At 45.9% G+C, this 25,036-nt stretch overlaps 1 protein-coding gene across 1 annotated transcript in view; it reads left to right on the forward strand.

The window, feature by feature from the left end:
• PRKCA (protein kinase C alpha) overlaps window positions 1-25,036 on the forward strand; it is a 386,027-nt gene that overhangs the window by 249,010 nt on the left and 111,981 nt on the right. The window contains exons 4-5 of the mRNA XM_059379464.1: window positions 15,494-15,605; window positions 19,286-19,414. Of these exons, the coding sequence (XP_059235447.1) occupies window positions 15,494-15,605; window positions 19,286-19,414 (241 nt within the window). The remainder of the gene's footprint in view (window positions 1-15,493; window positions 15,606-19,285; window positions 19,415-25,036) is intronic.

Below are 25,036 nucleotides of genomic sequence, written 5' to 3' on the forward strand. Positions count from 1 at the left end.
TACATCTGCAGCCTGCAGACTTCTCGTGAATGCTGAGTTCATAGTTAATCACATGCAGACAATGGCCATCTCCATCTGTAATCTGCAAAATGAGATTAGCAGTCACAGAGGGAAGCCAGTTACAAACAGATACGTTCATAACCAGAATTTTGGTTGTCACGATCTTCCGCAAACATGTATGGAGTTCCCCAGAGATGTGAGATACGGTCTCTGATCTCTTGAGTTTCTTGGCCATCAGGAGGCAATCCAGAATCTAGTCCTTCCCCCAGAAGTTCATGAAGAGCCTGCTTTATGCCACGACCTGTTCTGGGTACTGGAGGTTCAGTCATGAACAAAGCAGACACAAGGTCCCCTCTACTCAAGGAATTTATGTTTTAAAGAAAAAGCAGAATTTAAACAAGTAAAAACTAAATAAGAAAATTAATTTCAGATTAAGTGAAGAAATAAATGAAGATATTGAATACAATGTATCTGGAGGGCTCCTTATAAAAAGCATTAAATTCCAGTATAGCTAACATACAGTGTTATAGGGGTTCTGGTGTACAGTGTAGTGACTCAGCAATTCCGTACATTACTCAGTGCTCATCTTAACTGCGTGGAGGAGTCCTTTGGATGGAGAATCAAGGAGAACCTCTCTGAGCAGGAGGAGAGGGGAAGCTGAGCTGATCCCTGAATGACAAGGAGGCATCCATGTGAAGAGCTAGGGTGCCTGATTCTGGGCACAGGGACAGCAAGTGCAAAGGCCCTGAGGTGAGGACAAGGAAAGGGTGTATGTAGAGAGCAAATAAATAACAAAGATCCTTTATAAACTTTTAGAAAATGGTAGTTAGGGTGGGAGCCGACTCTGAAACAGAAGAAGGAAACCATAGGAGAGGCAATCAGAGGAGGCCACCGGGAGGAGGCAGCCTACCAATGGCCTTGAGGCATGTGTAGAAGCCATGCTGAGAAGAGGCAGGGGCAAGGAGAGGGCTTTTCCCCATAGGGGAGGGAGGCCTGTGAGCAGACACCAAGGCTAGCTTGTGGGGTGGGCAGCTGACAGGGAGTCCTGTGGGGAGAACGGAGGCTAGGCAACTGGATTTTGGCGGGACCAAGGCAGTGGGGAGCCACTGGAGGTTTTTGAGCCACGAAATGGTGTGTGCTAGCCAGCGAATGATATAAAGGAATGTGGTCAGGTTGGACTTGTGGAGTGGGGCCCGAAGCTATCAGGACACTAGATGTGTGGCTCTAAGTCCTGGCTCAGGACAGCAAAGCGGGGTTCACATGAAAGGCCGGCTCAGGAGAGCCGTCCAGCTGCTGATTCATAGTCCCGCCTGCCTGGTTATCTACAGAGAATCCGCGGCTCCCTCCCAGTGTGAGTCTGCATCTTGGGACCTCTGACAAGGAGGAGGAAGAAAGGAGCATAGACTTGAACATACAGGGTGTCTCTGGAAGGGGTTCTAAATCTGTGGCGTCCAGCACTGTGACCACTAGCCACCATGGCTATTGAAGTTGGAATGAATTACGAGTAAACGAGAATTTAAAAATCCAGCTGCTCAGTAGAAGCCCCCACATTCCAAGAGCTGAGCACAGAGCTGCTGGTGACTGTGCTGGACAGGACGGGTTGTGAGACGTTCCCACGTTGTCAGAAGGTTCTGTTGGACAGCGCTGGGCCAGCCCCCCTGTTGGCCTGATGAACAAATCTCTCATCACTCCGTAGATTGTAAGAAGGTCTCCCATGGCATTTTTTTTTTTTCCTTTTGGTCCCAGGCTACCCTCCCTGTTGAAATTTCTACATGTGCAGGATATACGCGCTTACACATACCAGTTAGAGTCTTTGTGAAAGTACATTGGTGTGGCTGTCTGATGCTATAGGCTTGATTCAGAAGAATAGAAAAATCACTTCCTAGAAAGAACAGAATGTTGCAATTGCATGTGATCATGGAGGCTGAAGACAATTACAGCCGGATTTCACTTCTCTGGAGGAGGTGGTTGTAAAGGAGAGGGCCACGTGTGCTCTGAAACACAAGTTCATCAGGACCCTTGGTGACAGTCTTTAAAATTTCTTGACTTGCATCCCTCACTGTCATTCTATTTCCCTCTAGTGGAATTAAAGGGTATCTGGCTTTCTCCTCCAGCCCAGACATGTATGCAATGGTAGAAATGGGAATTCATGGGCTTCCTGGGTGGCTCAGTGGGTTAAGCCTCTGCCTTTGGCTCAGGTCATGATCTCAGAGTCCTGGGATCGAGCCCCACATCGAGCTCTCTGCTCGGCGGGGAGCCTGCTTCTCCCCCTCTCTCTGCCAGCCTCTCTGCCTACTTGTGGTCTCTCCCTTGCTTTGTCAAATAAATAAATAAATAAATAAATAAATAAATCTTAAAAAAAAAAAAGAAATGGGAATCTATAGATATTAAGAATGAAACTTCTGTTAACCTTTGTTACCATTTCATGATACATTATTAGCTGCTACTTTACATTTTGTTGGATATTTTTCTGTTCTTAGGGGGAAAAGCGTGTTCTGCTTTATGTCCATTTGTGTTACCTGGAAAACATAAGTTTGGGCATCTACAGTATTATCAAATTCATTTCAATGCTTGAAGGAGCCTTCACGCCCAATCGATGCCTGCATCTGCCTTGGGTTCAACATCTAGGACAGGGTTGGACCCATCAATTGAGTCAAAGGCCTGGGTTGAAATCTTGATTTTACTGCTCCGTAGCCATGGATCTTTCTTCATCCTAAGCTTCAGTTTCTTGTCCTTCCCGGAACCCTCCATGGCCATGTCACAAGGGGAAAGTCCTCTGAGACCTAAGTGTTCACACCTCGTCCACCCACCGCAGCATCCTCTTAGGAAGAATGGATAAGCAGACACACTGGAAATATGTTTCTGAGTCGTCTCTATATAGCTGGACCAACAGGGGTCTAGGGCAGCCTTCCGACTGGTCATAATGGACCACTGGCTGCCATTCGGTTTTGTTATGTTCCCCCTTTTGCTTTAAATGTTGATTTTCCCCCTTTCAGTTTAAGCCAGTTAACAAGGAGGAAAAAAAATTTTTTTTTTTTTAGAATACTAGCTATCATGGTATTTCTGTCTCTTCAAATAAAAAGAACATCAGTTAGAGGTGTTCGTGTAAAGATATTTCCATGCCACATGCCTCCCTCGCCCCCCTCTTTCCAGACACCTTCTCCCAACCTCCCCCTGCAGGAGGGGAGAAGCAGGCACTGAGGCTAACCCTCGTGGGGCCAACAACCTGAATTTCTGCCTTAATTTAGCCCTTCGTGAGGAGCAAAACAGCGTGTTCCCAGTGATATGTTTGCTTGGTGTTTGTTTTATGTAACAAAAGCCAGAAGAACACAGTTCAGACGTGCGTAGTAGGTTTCTGCCATCCCAAGGGCAGACTTCAGATTTCTCTAAGAGCTGCGCCCATCACGCCAGCAGCTGGAGACGTCGGATCATCGGATCGGAGGTCTCTAATGTCACCCTCGTCCTTCTAGGGGAGGTCTGAGCAGGTGCTGCCGTGGCCAGCATTCTTCAGGCCGAGTTCTGGGAGGTATTTATTGCTTGGGATGCATTTAACGTCACAGTTGGAGGAAAGTGCCTTCGTGTTACCTCCCATTGTTTAAAAAAAAAGCAGAGGAAGAGAAGAATTCCTCTATATAAGGCGTGCAGGCCCTCGGGCCACCAGCATACAGCCTTCCAGCCTGGAGATGCATGGACAGAGATGGGCAGGGAGCAGCGGCAGATGCTGAGGGACAACACAGCTGTCCCTGAGAAGGCGGCTCTCACGCAGGAAGGCTGAGATGGAAAGGTCTCACCCAGGCGCAGCTGCAGAGCCAAACCCAGAGCACCCATGCGAAGCTAATGCCAGAAATAGAGATTTTTTTTTTTTTAATTTGTAAGATGTTCTGCCATTTTATGGCTTTAGACCAGTCATCCTTAAGTGACAAATGGTTGGAGATTTACTATCCAAAAAAAAAAGGTGGGGGGAGGGATTGAAGAACAAAAAGATATGGGTAGAAAGAACAGTAAATCCTTAAGAAGAGAGTAGCCTGGGGGGGGGGGCAGCCACCATTTTGTGGCAGCTCTCAGCAGTCAGAGAGCCACCGGGGGGGATCCTAACGCAGCGACAAATGCCTCCACCTGACAAAAATCAAGGAGAAGCTGTGAGTCACGTATCACTTTTTATTTTTGTATTTTTGTATTTTTATTTATTTATGTTTAAGCAGGCTCCCTGCTGAGCAGAGAGCCCGACACGGGACTCGATCCCAGGACCCCAGGATCACAACCCGAGCCAAAGGCAGAGGCTTTAACCCACTGAGCCGCCCAGGCGCCCCCACGTATCACTTTTTAGCCAAATTGAAAACTAGATTCTGGTTAGCTTGCCGAAAGGCTCAGCAGCCATCTCCAGCACAGCCCACGTGGCTTTCATCAAAATCAAACCCCTGGCTTATATAAGCTTTTTAAAAGCTTATGGTAGCCTTTAAATTTCGTATTTTATGTTCATTCCATTGGCCCAAGGTTTCTAGGAGCTAAGACGTTTGCACAGTGTGTGCTCACAGACAGATACGGTAGTGTGGTTTACAAAAGTGAATAGTAAACCAAAATCCAGGGCTTGGGGATTGAGTAAATCAGCGATGGTAACTCCACGTGATGAAATATGTAGTAAAGGGTGATACTGCCTTGTGTTTAATGATATGAAGAGATGTTTAGGATGAGTTGTTTAAAAATAAAGACCCCCCCCCCAAGACCATCACTCTATTTAATATGATTCCCAATAAAACACACATGCTCATCTTTCTTGGACGAATGTGTCAAAATATTAACATATATGTATATAATTTCCTTTCTACTTAACCATACTTTCTAGTTTTCTTATGAATATGAATTTATCTGTATAAATGAATGGGCAAATCAACAATTGAACACTAACAAGTGACTACAAAATTTGGCCATAAGCTGCACATTAAAGAAAATACACATTAGTGCGGAACTAAAAAGATCACTGGCCCTCAGGTAGTAACTCTCTGTCTCTCTCCTTCTCTCTCTCTCTCTTTTTAAGAGTGCTTGTGAAGAAGGGGAGGGACTGAGGAGAAGAGAGAGAGAATCTTAAGCAGGCTCCACACCCAGCTCGGAGCCTGATGTGGGACTCAATCTCAGGATCATGACCTGAGCCAAAATCAAGAGTCAGATGCTTAATCAAGTGGGCCACCCAGGCGCTAGGGTGCTAGAGCTAGAGCTAGGAGGCCTTGCTAGAGCTAGGAGGCCTTGCTATTTGGGAAGTATTTATTAGGAGTACTGCATGAGCTGGAGAAAGAATCAGACGTACCTAAAGAAAGAAAGAATCCTGCCCCCTCTGAACTTTGCAGTCAGGAGAGTGAAAGGGATACACCTTCTGCCTGCTCTGTTGTGTTTGATCAGTTGAACAAACACCAGCTGCTGGGGAATCTTCCAGCATTTTAGGGAGCCGTGAAAATCCGCCTTCTTGCAAATAACATACTTTTCCAAGCCCATGACAAAGAAGGGCAGCATCTCCCTACCATGAAATGGCTAGGTTCAGACTTTGTCCCACATGTCTTAGAATGTCAGAGTTTCTCACACGACCAACAGCCCAATTCTGTCTTTCCTATATTAAACAGAGAAGATGGGCTCTTGGAGACTCTTGAATAAATATGTTTCCTTTTATCTCTGATGTGTTCTCAGATAGTCCTATAAACTTGGCCATGAATTTTTTTTTTTTTTTTTTAGGGAACAAATCACTTTGCTCAGGGATGGCAAGGGTTCACATAATTAAGATGCTTCTTATGTTCCTATTTTATTTTCCTTTCAAACTGTGGCATTGGAGCTAACCAGATCTTTAATTATCACAAACATTATTGGGTGCTTTAAAGAAATGCTATAGAAATTTATCTAACAGAGAACAGCTCAGTGCTTGCCAGAAGTTGGGGATGGAGGGGGTAGCTTGCGACTGTAAATGGATTAGTACAAGGAGGCTTCTTTGTGGTGATGGAGCTTTTCTCATCGTGACTGTAAATGTGATCAAATTTGCATGGGGCTATACACATCCACACAATGAGTGCGTGTAAAACCTGGTAACACCCGTAGGGTTGTGTACCAATATCTGTTTCTAGATTCTAATCATCCACTGTGGCTTTGTAAGCTGTTATCATGGGAGCAGGGGTGGGGGGTGCGGAAGCTGGCTGAAGGGTACCAGGGAACTCCACTCTTCTTACAACTTGTGGGTTTAAAAGTGACTTCAAAATAAAAACTTAAAGCAGGAAAAAAAATATATTCTTTTAAATGCGAGATTTTTCTGAACAGGTCACCATTCGAAAGGTTAGCCTAAAGCTAAATAAAGCAATCACCTTGCCTAATTGAGTGGGCGAAGAAACAAAATATTTGAACGGTTTCCTTTAGAAGAGTCAGTATGACTACAGGAAAGGGAAAAAAATCTATCTGGGAAACAAACATGTCCACCAGTTCCTAAATACGTGGTGTGTAGATAGAGACACTGAGGGGCATCTGTGGAAGATTGTACTGTCCCCCACTGTTTGCTCCACCACCTGTAAAAGGAGGATGGATGCCACCATGCCATGTGGCTTGCAGGTCCCCCCTAGACCAGGAGCACTTCCACCCAGGGTCAAGTTTGCCCCTGTGCCTTGCTTTGACCCGTGGTGAGCCAGGGAGGGAGGGAGAGGTGGGAAGTAGCCACTTGCAAGAAGCGTTAACAGATTTCATTTTGGGGTTCTACCTCTTCCTTTTCTTTCCCTGATAATGGTGTATCCCAGACAATGGCTGTCACTTCATCCCTTGGTCCTAAAATGAGCAGGCAGTGCTCCCACTCTGCAGCCCTGACTTATAACCTGAGAGAGAAAGAAATGTATGCGATGCTAAGCCAATAAGATGGAGGGGTGTTCTTTGCTGCTAAGTTAATATAACATCTAAAAGGTAGATGGCTTATTTGATACTCCAACTTAAAACTATATTTAGTTGACCTTAAAACCTACGAGCTTTCAAAGTTTGAAGTTCTAATCCATTCTTTTGTCCTTCCTCCAATAATGTAAAATGCCAGTAGACTTCGAGCAGCTTTCTCTGGGTCTTTGTGGATTATGCTATTACTCAGAATGCTTACTGCCCCTTCCTGGGAAGGATTACATACACTTGCCCTGCTGATTCCCATCACGGCTCGCATGTCTTGCTTTGGCTGATGAAATGTGAGCAGAAATGATGGCATCATTGCCAAGTTGGAGATTTAAGAGCCGTTGAGCAGTCCTGACATTTGTCCTTTGCCATTAGACTGGCCACGTCCCAGTTGGGGGCTGCCCTCTAGCTTGGGTCCCAGGGGAAAGAGTAAGAAATAAATGCTCGTTGTGTTGAGCCACTTGAAAATTAGGAGGAATTTGTTAGAAAGTTTGTGACTTGTTAATGCAGTGTCACTCTGCCTCTCCCAAACAAGACAGGACCGGAGCCACACCCTGAATCTTTGCCACCATGGATGTACCACGTGGCACACCATCACATGTCCGGTACATAATTTCTTAGGTGACATGAAGAAATTGATAGCCGGATAGGAGAGCCCACAATTTTAAATGAAGAATAGTTAGGCTTTGTGGTTTGAATATTTGCAAATTTTCAGCATCTGATTTTAATACCATACTTTCATACTAAACCATCAAAGATTCTTTCAGAATTGGAAAGCCATAACTGACAGGACATGACTCTATGTCAAGTTTTTGTCCTGAGGTGATGGCAACATAGAATTGATTCTGGAGGGAGAAGATGGTTATGTTATAATTTTTAATTAAGATTTCCATTTTATCGATGGCTGGTGGTGCCGGATATCTGCAGAGTGAGTTCATTCAGACACCTTCTCAGCCGAACACTGGGAAAGCCACAAATACAGTCCGTTCATCACCAGTTAGAACAGTCATGCCCCAGTTTCTTCCACATGTCCGGGCTGTCTCTCTAATGGCATCTCATGATCCAGTAGAAATATAACCAAATACATTCTGCTGGGATTCGGGGTACTTTAGCTTGCATAGATAATGTATGAATTCATTCTTTTCAACTTAAATCTTTTCAGATAGCGTAGGATCTCTCACCTTTGTTTCTGAATCTAGTCTGTCACCACACTTTCCCAGAGGCTTTTTATTTATATATCTATCTAGAGGAAAGCTGTATTATTGTTCTATATCTGGGGTTGTCTTTCATTCTGCTTTCTACATAAATGTCACTTTTTATGTTCTATTCCGCAGCTCGCTCTTTTCACTAGACAATCTACTGGGGAGGTCTGCCCACATTGCTACTGAAAGATCTAGCTCCTTTGGCTTAACTGCTACATAGTATCCCACAGTATAAATATATTATGGTTTATTTAACCATTGTCTTGCAGGTAGAGATTTATGTAGCATCTTTTTTAAAGAGTTTGCCACTTTGTATTTAATGATCATAGCATCTTGCCCAACTGGGCGAAGGGCCCATAGGAACCCTTCTACTAGCAAAGCCTGGCTTGACAAGTTAGTTCAACTATAAAGATGAATGTTATTCATCAGAATAATGTAGGGTTACATTAGGATCAAAAATTAACTCACCAGAAATGGAAGTTCCTTGGTTCTTCCTTAACACAGGCAACATTCAACAAGACCAGTGTAATCTAAGGCCAGGTGCATTCCCTACATCCAAACATAGTTGACCAGGCTGATACCACAGCCCGAGAAGGGATGTGGGGGGCTTGTGCGGTACATGGTGTCCGGTGTAATAATTATGAGTGATACTCAAGTTACATAAAATCTCCCTGCTCGTGTGATCTGGTTTTGGTAGTACTCTCTCATGGTAACATAAAATAATTTAAATAGGAATTTTAAAAATTATTGAAGAAAAAAAAACACCCTGCTTCCCAAGAAATTTAAGATCTCAGAAATGATGCCAGATTCACCCTTGGAGCAATGTTTTTGGTGTTGCTTGTGTAATCAGCATGTGGGTGACATTTAGACCCGGGCTTGGCTTTAAAGAATGATTCATGAGAACACATCAGATGGTGAAAGTGGAGAGTTTTCTTTGGTATTTAGAAGGAGCAGCTTGAAGGAACCACACTGCTCTCTGGGCGATGAAGGCAGCCACCCCACAGGCTTCGCTCAGTTAAAAACAGAATCTTTTCTAGAACATCTTAAAGTCTGGACTCTGGCCCTCAGCGACAGCCATTTCGGTGCTCTGTGAAAGACCTGTGGGGGCATTTCAGAGGCATTCGATACCGGTAGGAAATTCAATGCAGGCTGACCTCCAGCCAAACGCCTGCCATTATTTTACTCATCAGATGAAAAGGGCTTTTGAAATGATGTCTGTTCAAATGTAAACATCAAAAGGCATCATTGATTGCCAGCCTTTGGGCAGGTGAGGAGTTTAACCCTCTGGAGATTTCACATCAAGTATTGGTGGACGCCAACCTTGAAGGCCACCCATTCAAAGCGTACCTGGAGAACACCTTCCAGATAGTTATAGATAACACGACAAGAAGGCATCTAGGCCATTTAAAGTACCAAAATTTTGTGCAGCAGAGAACCATGGGTTTATTTTTAACAGATCACATAAGGACGGTGGCTGGGATGATTTTGACAAAAGACTGACAAGTCCTGGTGGAAATGTAGAGCAGCGTCTCCAAGGAAAGCTGATTAAGTTGCCGTAGTCTAAAACTAAGATATGAGAAACAGACCAGCAGATGATTTCAGTAGAACTTGAAATTTCCATTTGTTCCTTTCCTCTGAGAGGTCTTAGATTTCGATTTGTGGGTTAGGCTTCATTCGTTCCTATGAAAATCGGTTGAGTCAGAAACTCCTTCTACGCCCCCCCAACCGCATCTACGACAGAAACATCGGAGCTGAGTGGCTCCCCCTTTCATTGTAATATGTCAGGCTTGTGACTGGTGACAGTAGGTTTCATACTCCACTTAATGAGAGGCTGCCAATATCTAGGGACGTTCTTAAAAAAAAGAAAAAAAAAGTCAGATGTACATGTATTGGATGAAATGGGGAGGTGTTGCTAACTTGGTAATACCGAAGGCTTTGGAGTAGACCAGCCATTTGTGGGGGGTGTGGGGCACTGAAGTGTGAGGCCAGACTTACCATAGCTACGCTGTGGGATGACTTTACCTAGAATCCTCAGGTGAACAGTGGTAAAATAGGCTTTGTTGAAGACTTTGTACACGTTCACTGAAGGCTCACCATGTGGGAAACAAATGGTTTTAGAGGGAAACAAGACAGATGCCTGTCTGCGGCATCCAGGTGGCTTTGCAGCCCTGGAGGACTCTGGTGTGTTTTTTTTTTCCTTTTTGCTCAAGTTTCCAGGAAGCTTGGAGAGAAGGTTACTAGCAACCCTTCATTCTAGCCTTGGTTCTGGTCCAGCTGCAAGCTCAGCAGGAGCTTTAGGACCATCCCGGACCATCCCTTAGCCTCCGTGGCGTGGCCTGCCGGGGGTGTGTCTGTGACGCGCACGAGTGTGTGGTCCATGAGGGAAACCGGAAAGAGGAGGTAGACGGTAATAACCTTGTAAGGAGTAGGATGTGGAGGTGGTGTAGGAGAGGCAGAAGCCACGTGTCTTGGAAGGCCAAGACGAAAGAGGAAAATTGTGACTGGTGCTGGAGAGTCTGGAGAGGCTTCCGGGAGGAGGCGTGTTTGGTGTTTCCACACGTGGGCTCTTGGTGTAAGATGTTTGGGCCAGGTGGAGGGAAGGGCCAGAGCCACACGAGAGAAGCCTGGATTACCAGCACCCATTGGAAACGTGTGACTTACACACCTTTGATGGCCACGCCCCCTGGCTGGCACCGTCACTTGGGTGAGTGCTCGCCCAGCCTGTGCCCTGAAATCATATTGTTTTGAAGAGCTGTTCAGTGGATTGTGTGTTTGATAAATACACTCCTTGGGTGGTGGTCTGCCGGAATTTGTGCAAATACTAGCATATTCTCTGTTCGGTAAAGAGTGTGTGTGGTTCATGAGCCATCCAGTAATAATACACACGTGCGAAGTACATGTGCGGGATCTGGTGAAACCCTGAAGTGGGTGGTTAATGGCTTTGTCACGGTGTCAGGTCCTGGTTTTGCCGATGTGCGTGGTTATGTGAGACGTTATCCCTGGGGAAGGCCGGCTGGAGCATATATAGGAACAGTCCGTACTATTTTTACAAACTGCTGGGAGTCTTAAAATACATCAGGATAAAAATTAAAAGTTTGTCTTCGTCTTCAAAGCAAGAATCAAAGGGATCGTCTCATCTGGCTATTTTCACGCTGGTATTTTAGCACTGGCCTCCCTCCTGTGCCCTCAGCAGCCCATGGGCACTCCTGACAGCTGGTGGGCCCTGGGAACTCTGCCCCTTTGAAAGTGCTGACCCAGTCTCTTCGGATTCCCGATGAGGAAATCAGAGCCCAGAGAAGTAAAGCGCGCCACTAGCTAGCAGCTATGGATAGGAACAGGAAGAGCCTGGAGCTTTTCAGGACAGTTGCTTCTGTAAATCATAAGTCCTAGCTCTTTAGCTAACACTGTGGTTTCTTTTGTCAGACAAGGTGAGATTAATTCAATTGGAAATGAGTGTCTGTGCTCCTGCATTCCATTTCTGCGGAGACAGAGATGAGCTGTCTTGATGGTGGGAGCGGTACACAGGCAGGTTGGCTTGACGGGCTCTGTGTTCACGTGTCACCACCCAGTGGGGGGCACTTGCCTGGGAAGGCCACTCCAGGGCAGAGGACGGGAACTCAGGACCTCAGAGGAAGTCCCCTGCCTCCTTGCCAACTGGGCCTCCGATCCAGCCCCCCATGGGCCCCAAAGTTGATCAGCTTTCCCATTCTGATCCAAGTCCCTAAAGTATTGTTGGAAAACCTTGAGCATCTTGGACTTTACTTCCAAGGATAATGTAATTGTAATAATCTTATATTTACTTAGGGATTTGGGGTTTGCAAAGCCCTATCTCGTACGTTCCCAAAGATGGGCCCCATCCCCAGGGCTATGACAGGGATATTTCTGCTTTGTAAATAAGTGACACGACTTGTCCAAAATTGCTGAGTTCGTATCAGGACTAGAGTCCAACCCCAGGTCTCCAGAATCCTGGTAGAAGCTCCTTCTGTAGGAGAGGTCCTGTCCATTTTAAACCACCTGCACACCTGTGAAGATCAGCAAACAGGGGTTACTATTATTGTGTTACTATGATTCTCATTAACATAGGCGTGATCCTTGGCTGCTCATGATTTTGGAGCGTGAGGACTCCAAGACTTGGTCATTCTCCAGACTTCCACAGGAGGTGGAAGCAGTGGTTTCCTCTCTTCCTACACCTCCACGCGGTTGAGGCCTGAAGATGCCATCAGGGGATCGGAGGAGTAAGACTTAGATTTTCCTGAAAAGTGAAGCAAGCCGCGTGTGTGCCACATCAGTAGAGATCTGTGTGACAGCCCACTGGCAGGATAGCTGCCCCGGAGCCGCCTGGCACGCACAGGCTCCAGAGGGCTGAGTGCGAGCTGCCGTGCGTTCTTTATCTAGGGTCAGTTGTTGGTGCCTTGCTTCTGCAGGGAAAGCTGGCTGCTTCCTTTCTTTGCTGTCAACATGGGGACTGTTAATGGATACTGACACTGTTCTGTGCCCTCAACATTCTGCCGAACATCTGGAAATTGGTGCAATGCTCTCACGGAGGCTAAACCCAGGCTTGAGGCCATGCTCACAGCTACTCCTTGATAAGGACGATAATCTCCCAAAGATGACATTGATTTTTCACACCCTAAGGGACATTTAGGAAGGAAACTGATGACCTGACTCAGTATTGCCAATCGCCCACACACATCTGTGCCTGGCATCCAGGAGGCACTTACTAGATATTTGTCAAGTAACCTCCAGCAGTGGTTCTCAGTCCTGAGCGTACCTGCCAGTATTAGGATCACCTGAAGGGCTTGTTGAAACATGAAGCTTGAGGCTGCACAGAGTTTCTGATTCAATTGGTCTGGGGAGGAGCTAAATAATTTCAGACAAGTTCCAGGTCATGCTGGTGCCATGTAGAGAAAACCATGGTCCGGAGGAGATTGGCAGAGGTTTTCCGTAAGGGCCAGATTGCTAATAATTTTAGGCTTTGTAGCCATTTTAGGCTTTGTGGGCTCTGTCATTACTTCTCAACTCTTCCCTTGTAGCCACAGAAAATATATAAATGAATGAGCATTTATTCATAAAACTTTATTCATAAAACTTTATTCATAAAACAGGTGGTAGACTTGTTTTTAAAAATGTTATATTGGGGCACCTGGGTGACTTAGTAGGTTGTCTGCCTTTGGCTCAGGTCATGATCCTGGGGTCCTGAGATGGAGCCTCCTATGGGGGTCGGTGTCCCGGCTCAGAGGGGAATATGTTTCTCCCTAGCCCTCTGCCCCGCCCACTCGCTTATGCTTTCTCTCTATCTCTCTCTCTCTCTCTCTCGCAAACTCTTCATCTCTCAAATAAATAAAATCTTGTTGAAATGTTGTGTTGAAAATCTAAAACTTTGCTTTAAAAAGAATGTTCAGAGCCAAAATTTCATTCTGGGTGGATTTTTGTTGTTGTTGTTGTTAAGCTCTTGGATGAGAAGCCGTGTTAAAGATGCAAACATTGGTCAAATCCTAGCTCTATTCTTCACTGCCCACGTGACTTTGAAGGCCACTAATGTCTCTGTAGAGAAGATAACCATACAATTTGTCAGGTCTGAGTGATACGTGTTTCATATAATGTTCTTTATACTATTGTACATGATTGAAATATTCCAGGATTTTCAAACTCATGACTTTTAAAACATAATTACAGTTGACCCTTGAACAACACAGATTTGAACTTCATGGATTCACACACACACGGATTTTCTATAGTACATTAGATATATTTTATGTTTTTCTTCACATTTTTCTCTAGCTTACTTGATTGTAAGACTACAGCATATACTACATATGGCATACAAAATATGTGTGAATTGACTGTTTCATGTTCTTGGTCAGCCTTCCAGCCAACAAGTGGGGGAGGGAGTCAAAGTGATACATGGATTTTCAACTGTGGGAGTGGGTGTCGATGCCTTTAACCCCCACATTGTTCAAGGGTCAACTGTATAAGTCATTGGCATATGTGGCTTGGATTTGAGGTTTCAGAGTCAACCAAAAGATGAATCACTTTACAAAATCAAAATCCCCTTTGAAATGCTCTCAAACCACCAGCACCTAGGCTCTTAGAAGGTGGAGAGCTAGGAGTAGCTTTCTTTGGAAATGCTCAGGAGGGAGAAGTCTGCCTCAGGGAGTCTGCAGTGGAGCTGTTAGTCTCCTGCCCTTCCCCCAAACCCTTCTCCTCTGTTGTCTTCCTTAAAATTCAGTTAATGGCAGCTCTATATTAACTGCCAATGGGGCCGCAAAGAATGATTCAGGAGGAGGAATTTATTTAGTAAGGTAAAGTATGCTGATATGGACTTGAGGATGAAATTGTTTTATATTTCAGGCAGGACCTAAAGATCTTTTGGCTCAACCCTCCGCTTCTGCATGTCAGTCAACGGAGGTCCAAGAAGTAGAGGCACGTTCGAAATAGATGGCTCCTCCTTTGCATTTAATAAGACTGACTTGTTTTGTCCTCATAACAGCCCCGTAAGATAAGCGCTGTTAATTTCCCAGTCTACAGATGAGGCAGAAAGGATGGGATGAGTTGTTTGTCCAACGTCATGCTTCTGGGAGGTAGTAGCCAGGGGACCGAACCCAGGCAGTCTGACTGCAGAGTCCGTGCTCTTTGGTTACGACACTCAGCTGTGTATAATGTTGATTTCCTTATCTGTACTCTGCAAACTGAGGAACTAAAAGGCTACTTGAGAGAACGCGGTCTCGTACCTTCAGTAATTTGTATGCCATGCTAGGGAAGATAATGAAATTGCAGCAGGGGGCTAGGGGAAAGTGTGCTTTCAGTGCCGTTTCCAATTTTCACCTCATTATCCCGGAGTTTGCCCATGCAGATGCGTATAATGCTTTGGAAATAGTGCAGAAGCAGGAAGAGGTCTCTGTTGGTTTGGCTGCATATCTGGTCTTAATGCTGTATTTCAAGAAAACTTGCCCAAAAGGAGATCACCCCAGGACCACTGAGTGGATCCAGGGTCACTCAGTTCACAAATACACTCAGATTTTTGTGTCCACCGTGAGCTGCAGCCTGTGCCGGGCACCAGATACCACGATACCACGACGTCTAAAACCCCCTGCCTGCCCGCAGGCACTTTTACAACTTTGGGTCCCAAAGTGGGAAACCCTGGTGTGTGCACTTACACCCTGAAAAGAAAGGAAACACGGGTATTTACTATATGGTCCAAAATGGGCAGCCTATTAAAACATGAAGTCTCCCCCTCCCCTACCCCCTGCTGTATTACCCCAAAGAATAGCATACAGTCTCATATTGAACCTTGGACATGGGACAAGGAGGAAATGGTGGGATCTGACCTTGGCTTTGTCCAAAAATGTGTTCCTTTGATGATGGAATAAACAATGTGCTTCCTCTCCCCCAACCAGGACCCCAGAAGCAAGCACAAGTTCAAAATCCACACCTATGGAAGCCCCACCTTCTGTGATCACTGTGGCTCCTTGCTGTACGGACTTATCCATCAAGGGATGAAATGTGACAGTAAGTAAGTTTTCTTTTCCAGTAGATGGTGAGGCTCTGCAGCTGATACCCCGGGTTTTCAAGAGCACCTCAGCTTCCGGACCTTTTCCAGGTCCACTCATCAATAAAAGAACTCATTCAAATACGTACCACACCAAAAAAAAAGTGTAGGACCGCTCCACCGTCAAAATACTCATCTATTAAAATCCTTACTTGCCTAATTGTGAACCAACATCAAAAACAAACAAACAAACAACAAAAAAACACCAACCCCACCCGATTTATAAACGAAGTTAGTGCTGGGTTTTTTTGTGTGTGTGTGTTTTTTTTTTTGTGGTGGAAATCTTCAGTCACTGTAAAATACAGGATAGTCAAACCCCAAAGCAAATGCCATGTGTTGAAAGAAGAATCCCCACCTCCAGATTCCACATTTGGTTCGGCTTCAAAATAAGCTCAGCCACCATAGTCATTATCTTCCTGTGTCTCTAATTAGTGGGTGGACTGTGGAAAAATCCAGTAGGCTCTCCTTAAAACTGAAACTACGATGAAAATGAAAACCAGACCTCCGAATTTCACTCGCCCTCCTGCACGTTCACGGACAGACCAGATTTCTATCAGGCCAGTCAGAGAGGGAACCCCCGAAGTCCACGGACAAGGATGGCATCAGCCTCTGCATGCCTCCCTTTCTGTTCTGTATGTATCATCCTCAAGCGCCAGGTAGAAAGGCAGACAAACCTGGAAACTCTTTACGTTGATAATTCTTTTTTTTTTTTTTTTTTTTTTTTTTTTTTTTTTTTTTTTAAAGATTTTTTATTTATTTGTCAGAGAGAGAGAAGGAGAGAGAGCGAGCACAGGCAGACAGAAAGACAGAATGGCAGGCAGAGGCAGAGGGAGAAGCAGGCTCCCCTCCGAGCAAGGAGCCTGATGTGGGACTCGATCCCAGGACGCTGGAATCATGACCTGAGCCGAAGGCAGCTGCTTAACCAACTGAGCCATCCAGGTGTCCCTACGTTGATAATTCTTATAAGATTTCCCAGGCCATTTACATGTCTGTTTATTTATTTATTTATTTATTTTTAAGATTTTATTTATTTATTTGACAGAGAGAAATCACAAGTAGATGGAGAGGCAGGCAGAGAGAGAGAGAGGGAAGCAGGCTCCCTGCCGAGCAGAGAGCCCGATGCGGGACTCGATCCCAGGACCCTGAGATCATGACCTGGGCCGAAGGCAGCGGCTTAACCCACTGAGCCACCCAGGCGTCCCCCATTTACATGTTTAAATAAAAATGTATAATTTCAAGATAAAAAAAAAAGTAATTACTGAACCTGTTTTTCTAGTCGACAGGGACGTGTTATGGAAATGTCAATATGTTGCCATTCATTAATTCCTTCTACTATGGCCAAAGCTTTCTAGGCATATGCTACATGGGGCAAAGACAACGTGTATATAAAAATCAAGATGAAAGGAACATTATAGAGCAGATGAATAGTTTCTCAGCACACAGAGGTCCTTTACCTTGGAAGCTGTCAGATTTTACAGTCTAAACAAAACCTCTGTGATGATCCAGACCAGTCGTTTTCTCTGAGTTGAGAAGCCCTTGTGCTCCAAAGACGTGGTTTTCAGGGGTTCTGCGAGTGCAAATCCTAAGTGCATTTGTAAATCTACTTTTAACTCTTTTAAAACCATGGGACACAAGTGAATTCTTGAATGTGTGACCCACTGGAGCTTGACTAGTTGGAGGAGACGGTGTAAACACCGTTGCCAGCTTCACTGGTTGGGCAGAATGTGTAACCACGTTTCTCCCGCCACGTCCACTTCCCCAAGGAGTCCGCCAGCCTGCACGTTGCTGGGCAGTGTTTAGCCTTTCTAGGTACTCTCCTGTTATGGAGCTGGACAGCGCTAAGAGAGAGCAGAAGTGAGTGCAGGATGGAGACAGCTGGTTTCAAAATTTTATTTGGATCCAAGGGCTTTATGGGTGATCGATGAATGTCTTTGTAATAAATGTATCAATTTGCATTGATCTACTGACTTTTTGCTGATGAAGTTAACACTTATCTGGTTTATGTGTTAGGACTCTGCTTAAGATTTTATTTGAAAAATGGGTTCCATTACTTAAAAAAAAAAAAAAGTTGAAAACCACTGACCTGGACCAGTGCTTTTTGCTTTGTCTTCTTTTGTTTTAAACTCTTGTCCTTGGAGTCATAGGGCCTCTGGGGCTGCTGCCTGTGCTCCTTCCTCAAGGGAGGCCAAGAAGCAGATGGGTGCCAGGAGCCCAGCCCCTCCCTTCCCTTCTGCAGACAAGAAACCTTTCCCTCTGCCTTCACAGGTTGCAGGGTCAGAATGCCATATACAACTCTGCTTAGCAGAGCAAAGACAGGAGCTACCCCCTGTCCATACCTGCCTTTTAGTTTGCAAGGCAGGTCACAGAATCAGAGAGAGCACTTGAACTTCCCAAGATCAAAAAGCTAGTCATGGTGGTGCCAAGACAAGAATACAACCCAGGGCGCTCCCACCTCCCCTGCTCCCCACCCCGTGGTGCTTCTCCCTCCCGGAGAGGCTGGCATTCATTTCTTTGAAGTTGCAATTCTGCCCCAGCACTTGAAGCCAGGAGTTGGTGAACACAGGTCCCGTCAATAGCCCACCTTGTCAAGAAGCAGATGTCCCTTACAACACAGCAGATGTCCCTTTCTATCCGCTGCGAGAAGCTGGGGCACAGTTTGGGAACAGAAACGCAAGCACGATCCACACTGGTGGAGACAAGGATGATTCTTTCCTCATTGGGTGCGCTATCCTGCTTCCCATATCGAATCCTAGCAAATATGCATTATTTGTGATGCTTTTGGCAATCTGCCTCACCACGTTAAACACTGAAAAGGAAATGAGCATGTGGGCTCTACCTTGAAGGTTACCGAAGAGCCTTGTCACGTCCTGTCGTGGGCGTGTGAGGATTCCAGTGGCCCTGGCTCCTCTGGGAACCCTGGAGGAACAGGGACAATACACAGGATTCTTTTCGGGGTTTCCTTGGTTCACTGTGCAGAGACTGATCTTTTCATTCCTCCCTGGCTCACCCACGTAATGTCAGCTGGTAGGGAATGGCTTATCATGCCAGGCGTGTGTTTGTTTTACTTAGAATAATATTTAAAGATTTGCAGACAGGTTTAAAATCTCAAATAAAAGTTCTGAAAAAAAAAAAAAGGCAAGGTACTTAAGCCTTCATGAAAATACAGAGTTAACTAAAGGAAAGAAATTTTATGACTTTCCTGTACTCAGTCCACAGAGTCTCACCCTTCCCAAACAGTAAGCTCAGACGGGCAGAAGATATTCTTTGGCAACAAATATCCTCTGTTTAAAATTTGCATATAATTCCCCTCTGCATACATGCAATATTAATTGGCCTGGGCTTTGTATGCATTTACCTGTGTGAATTTTGCCTGGTGTTAAATATCTGAAGCATGAACGAGCAGGCCAGGGGATTTCGCTTTGGTTAAGATTGGACAAATATGGCACGGGTATTTTAAGGATATTGTTATTCACATGAAGCCTGTGTTGTAAGGGACATCTGCTAACAGTTCTCCGTGTCACCGAAAACATTATAGCAACGTCTCAAGTTAGAGGGTAGCTCCCCGGCACTTGCGCTCGCACACCACAACACTGACGTGAGCCCGTCGGCCAGCCTCACCCTCCACTGTCCCCATTCGCAGCCTGTGACATGAACGTGCACAAGCAGTGCGTGATCAACGTGCCCAGCCTCTGTGGGATGGACCACACGGAGAAGCGGGGCCGCATCTACCTGAAGGCCGAGGTCACCGATGAGAAGCTCCACGTCACCGGTAAGACGTGCCCGCCGAGGGGTGAGGCTCGCAGCTCCTCTGCGGACGTTCGGGTCAAGGTCGGGTGCGCCATTGCCTCAGAGACGCTCAGATGCAGAACCCCCGATTTCCCACGAACACGTCTCCCCACCCCCCCGCCGGAGACCACGCCATCCGCCTTGACTCCCCAGCTACGCAGGGGCCATCCTGAGTCCTAACTGCCGTGTGGGTTGGGGAACTCTGACACCTGGTCTGTGTGCTGTCCCCTGGTGCCGGGGGGGGACAAGGAAGCAGGGGGGAGGTGTACGGGTGGCCCTGGTATGTCATGGCATCAGGCTGCGGCCACCTGCTCAGCCCACGCTAAGGGTGACACCAACGATAAACCGCCTCAGGTTCTCTGGTTACGCTTCCCCCGTGTTCGGCATGGGGCTGAGCATGTCACTGTAGAGAATGTCAGGGAAGTTCATTTCCTCAGACCACTGCTCCTGCACCCCTGCCACGCTGTCAGTAGGGACCACTCTGTCCTCCAGGCCGACAGCCAGGGCCCCTCTTGTGGCCACCAGTGCCCCAACCTGACACTTGTTCTCTGAGAAGGCTGCCACCTTGCCAGAGTCCTGGGGGATGGGGGGCGGGGGGTGTGCGGAGAGCACACAGCTTAGGAGAAAATGACCATAAAGCAGTATGTGCCAAGGGCTTCGGAAGCAGAAGGTTAGAATGCCTGTTGGCTAAAGGTTTCCCTGTTTTTCCAACACTTTATAAAGCCGCTGCTGTGGGCAGTACAATAGACCTCGCAGGGAACCATTCAGAGCTTCACGGTGAGGGGCAAAGCCCACTGAGAGGCAAGAATGCCCTGGCAAGAGTGTCTGAACGGTCAGCCCTCGTGTGTGTGTGAACGCAGCAGGGCACGCCGCACGCTGGACCGGCCCCGTGCCTTCTCCTGTAATAAAATCAGCAGCCGTATGGGGCTGATTTGCAGCTTTGAGCTTTCCATGGTCTTCTCTGAGTCCCCAGAGGCTCCCAGCTGGGGTGGGGGCACAGGGTACACGGAAGAGGAAGGGCAGGTCCCGTCACACAGGCACAGCAAGTATTGTCCTCATTACCCCGTCGTGGCCAAGAGCTGAATTAGATTCATGATTCTGCAGGATCATCCTAGGGGACAGCACCCTTCACTGAGTTAGACATAGGTTTTCCACACTCAAAAGCCAACGAGTCTAACTTAGAGCAACAATCTAGGTCAAGGGTATTGAGAATCCATCTAAAATGCTTTGCATAGACGCGGGAGGGAAAAAAAATAAATAAAAATAAAAATTAAAAATAAAATACTTTGCATAGATTGAGCTCTGCTCTAAGAACGTGAATCCAGCAAGAGGTTAATGACAATGGCAACACCAGCCAACACGAGTGGTCCCCACAAAAGGGTCACTTTCTGAGCAGGACATGTAGTTAACTTCTCTAAACCTAAGTGGTCGTTTACTTGGTTATCCTGACTTGAGAGATGGAGGCATCAAGAACTTACGTGACTGGCCCAAAGTCAAGCAGGTGGTACATTTAATAGTTGGATGTTTAATTGCTACAAGCAGAGATAATATATTTCAATGATAGTATCAATAAGAACTGTAACATTGTCTTAATTCTGGCTGCTGTCATAAATACCATGGACCGGGTGGCTTAAACACAAATATTCATTGGTCACAGTTGTGGAAGCTTGAAAGTCCAAGATCAAGGAGCTGCTAATTTGGTTTCCCGTGAGGACTATCCTTTCTGGTTCGTAGATGACTGTCTAGCTGTGTCCTCACTTGGGGATGGAAAGAGAGAGGAAACAAGCGCTTTGGTGTGTCTTCTTATAAGAACACTGATCCCATCAAGAGGGTCCCACTGTTGGGATATAATTATTTCCCAAAAGCCCCATATTCAAGGGGTCCAGGATTCCCATTAAAGGGTAAGGGTTAGGGGTTCAACATATGAATTCTGGGAAGACACATAATTCAGTCCATAGCAAATCCATGTTTAAAATATGGTTGTAAAAAAAATAATAATAAAATAAAATATGGTTGTAATTTGTGTGAGGGAAGTCTAATCCTAAGTATGAAAACCCAAGCTCAAGGAAGTAACGAATAGGTAATGATTTGTCTAAAACTTTTATTTGAGAATAATTGTAGGTTTTCAGAATCAGAATTAACTTGGATGTAGTGAGAACACAAATATAAATAATAAGCCATAACAGATGGAGCTCATGGTCCAAATTAAAAAAAATTTCAGAAATAGTACAGGGTCCCCTTCACCTAGTCCTCCTGACCCCCAGAATTAATATTCTTCTATAACCATAGGGTAAGTATCAAAGTAGACAGATTTTTATTTCTTATTTTCTTTTTTAAAGATTTTTTTTTTAATTTGAGGGAGAAGAGAGAGAGAGAGAGAGACTGAGCATGAGCGGGGTTAAGGGCCAGACTCCCCACAGCTGAGCAAGGAGCCTGATGTGGGGCTTGATCCCAGGACCCCAGGATCCTGACCTGAGCTGAAGGCAGATGCTTAACCGACTGAGCCACCCAAGCGCCCCTCAAAGTAGATACATTTTAAATTTGTTAAAAAAAAAAAAAAAAACATAGGTACCTGTGTACTTATAGTTACTAGAAATTATTTTAAAGAGCCAAAGAGAAGACATCAGACTTCTCTTATTGCAGTATGAAAAGACTACCAGTAATACAAAGCCAAGTCAACAATAGCTAACATGCATTGAGTACTTGGTGTGTACTTACTCTTCATGAGACTGGAACTTTCTTTGTGCTAAGTGCTTTCTATTCCTTGTTTCATTGGCCCCTCCAATAGTGCCATAAAGTGCTATTATTATTCTCAATTTTGAGATGTGCAAATGAGCTGAGAGGAAGAAATTGTTCCGAGGTATAAGGTAGAAAGTGATGGTGCTGGAGCTTGAGTCTATGTCCATCTCCCAACCCCTGGCTTTTAGCCCCAAGGCTGTGAACCCCCCGCCCCGCCAGCTCTCTCGTATTAATTAAAGACTCTCCTTTCGAATAATAGCAAACCCATAAATAGTCACCAAACCCCTGTTCAGCACTCCACAGGTTCTCTGGGGGTCCAGAAAGTCCCAATGCGAGATTAAAACCAAGGGAGCAAAAAAGTAACTCATGAAGGAATTAATGGAAAAGCCAAGTGCATGCAAAGTTAAGCGTTCGATTATGTGCGTGCTGAACGGTGCATCGTGGAGAAGCGGGCTGAGACCCGCAGAGATCTGAGAGGCAGGGGGAGGAAAGTTGCAGTAAAGAGCCCAGATGGAGTGGCGGAAGCAGCCTGGCTTTAATGAGGGGCAGGTATAAAGAATGAGCCATGGGTAGTAGCCAAGCTTATGTCCAAATGCAAGTGGTACCTTGGAGAATGCGTCTTACCCTTGCATGGCCCTGTTGATGGTTAGGTTAGCTCAGCTTTATTTTACCTGTGCAGAACCGCTCACATGGACCATAATTCCCAAAGTAAAATCAAACTCCCAACAGACTCCTGCTTTGGGATAGAAACCGGCCTTTCGAAATTAGAGATGAATTTCCTTTCTAGATTGGCGCGGTATTTGTGGGAAAGGCCTCCACTTTCATGGTATATTTTTATTTTTCGCCTCGGGGCAGTGGTGCTGATGTTATCTGAACAGTGTCATTTTTATTTCTCTCAATATGCGATTTTAATAGGTTTTCTACATTCTTCTGTGCTTTTTTATTTGGTTTTTGGAGGAGTGGTTAAAAAAAAAAATTCCCTCATGGGAACAAATTTTCAATTTAATGTTGTAAGTAAATGGAAAAAATATCATGGTTTACAGCTGCTCCAGGAGCACATGTCTCCCACAAATAGATTATTCTGCAGAAGAGTCTCATTTTTCTCAAATACTCTGGGTGGTTTATTTGGTGCAGAGCTCAAAGTTCTCCAGCGGGTCCTGCAGGGGAGGGGAGGGCTCGGGGCAGGATCTGAGGCTCCTTGCAGCAGACGGGTCACATCCTCCTCAGTGGGTCTGCCTTCTAGGGAAGTCTGCCCCTCGGTGCCCATGTCTTACCTCCCCAGCCATCGAGACTTGTTGTTCGTCATGGCATTGCGATGAAGCAGTAATAGTGCCTCTGTGTGTCCTGGTTCCATCTTATAGAGCCTACAGAGTCACGGCAGTGAGACTCAGCTTTGGGTCACAATCATTGATTTTTTTGATCACCCCTTCATTATACATTTATTGAGCATGTGTTCAGCTCTCTCAAGGTGCCAAGGAAGCAAAGATAATTAAGATATGGCCCTTATTGTGGAATGTGTGGTCTTTGAAGGGGGGCGGGGGAGGGAATGGACTAAGACATAAAAAAGGGACCACTGGGTGGCATGCCAGGTGCCTTTAAGTGCAGCGGGCGTTGGGGAGAGCAGAGCCTCCCCTGCCAGGCGGGGAAGCTGCTGAGACCTCCGCTCAGCCAGGGACCGGGCTGCTGGGAGGACATTTCAGATAAAGGTGCAGAGCCATTGGAGGGCACTGCTATGTTCGGAAAACACACAGTCCAGGACGCGGGGAATTCAGAGCGTGAGATGTGGAGAGTTGGAGGGAAATTCCTTTCCATTTTCAAGAGATCAAGGCTCTAGTCCTCCCAGTTTATAGGTTGTACGGTTCTTAGGGGTCATGTCGTATGGGCTTTAAGTATTTCTTTTTCAAACAGGGATTTTCAGTTCCAGGTGACTGTGTTTGCAAAGATCGGGCATCTGTCTCCTAGCCTGAAACCCGGACCTCACCCCGAGGTTCACAGTGAGCCTCAGCTTTGTCAGTGCTGGGAAAGGGGGCAGAGCAGGTAGCCCACTGGTTGCCTAAAAGCTTTACAGGGATGCTTTTTCCCCGTGGCAGACAGGCTCATGGACTATAATCATCAGCGTGGGGCTGCCAGCAAAGAGTTGGACCGAACTGCTTGCTTGAAGGGAAAGGTATTACTCAGAGGTAATTCCTATGAAAGAAAATCTCGGCTGTGGGATTTGGACCCAGCGCTCGGGCGCATGGGAGGTGATGCAGCTGGTGTAGCTGGTCTGTGGGCTGGGATAGAAAGAGGTCAGCAAGAAGCTGCTTACCCTTGAGTATCTCCAGACAGCCTATTACTGGTGACACTGCGCTTGACCACCTAGTTCCGGTATTTTCATCAGAGGCCCCTGCTACAAAGGAACCCTCTGCTGTTTATGAATAATAAGGAATCTGGGTGTCGTACTTGGAGACCAGCAACCTGCCACCCAGTGGCTTTAGCATCCGTGGATGATCTGTAACCAGTTATTACACTGATGGTTGCACAATGGTAATGGTCCAGTTCTGTAGTTCCTTCTACCATCGATGTATTCACCGGAAAGAAAAGCTTTTCCTTTACCTCTCCCCTACATTTTTTTTAAAAGACTTTGTTTATTTATTTGACAGACAGAGAGCACAAGTATGCAGAGAGGCAGGTGGGGGGTTGAGAGGGGGAAGCAGGCTCCCTGCTGAGCAGAGAGCCCGATGTGGGGCTCAATCCCGGGACCCTGGGATCACGACCTGAGCCGAAGGCAGAGACTTAACCCACTGAGCCACCTAGGCGCCCTCAACTACATTTTTTTAAATGTGTGAAGTGTGGAGCCCAGTAGGGCTCGAACTCGCAATCCTGA

The sequence above is a fragment of the Mustela nigripes genome, chromosome 16, assembly GCF_022355385.1.
Source record: "Mustela nigripes isolate SB6536 chromosome 16, MUSNIG.SB6536, whole genome shotgun sequence".
In the NCBI taxonomy this organism is placed as follows: Eukaryota; Metazoa; Chordata; class Mammalia; order Carnivora; family Mustelidae; genus Mustela; species Mustela nigripes.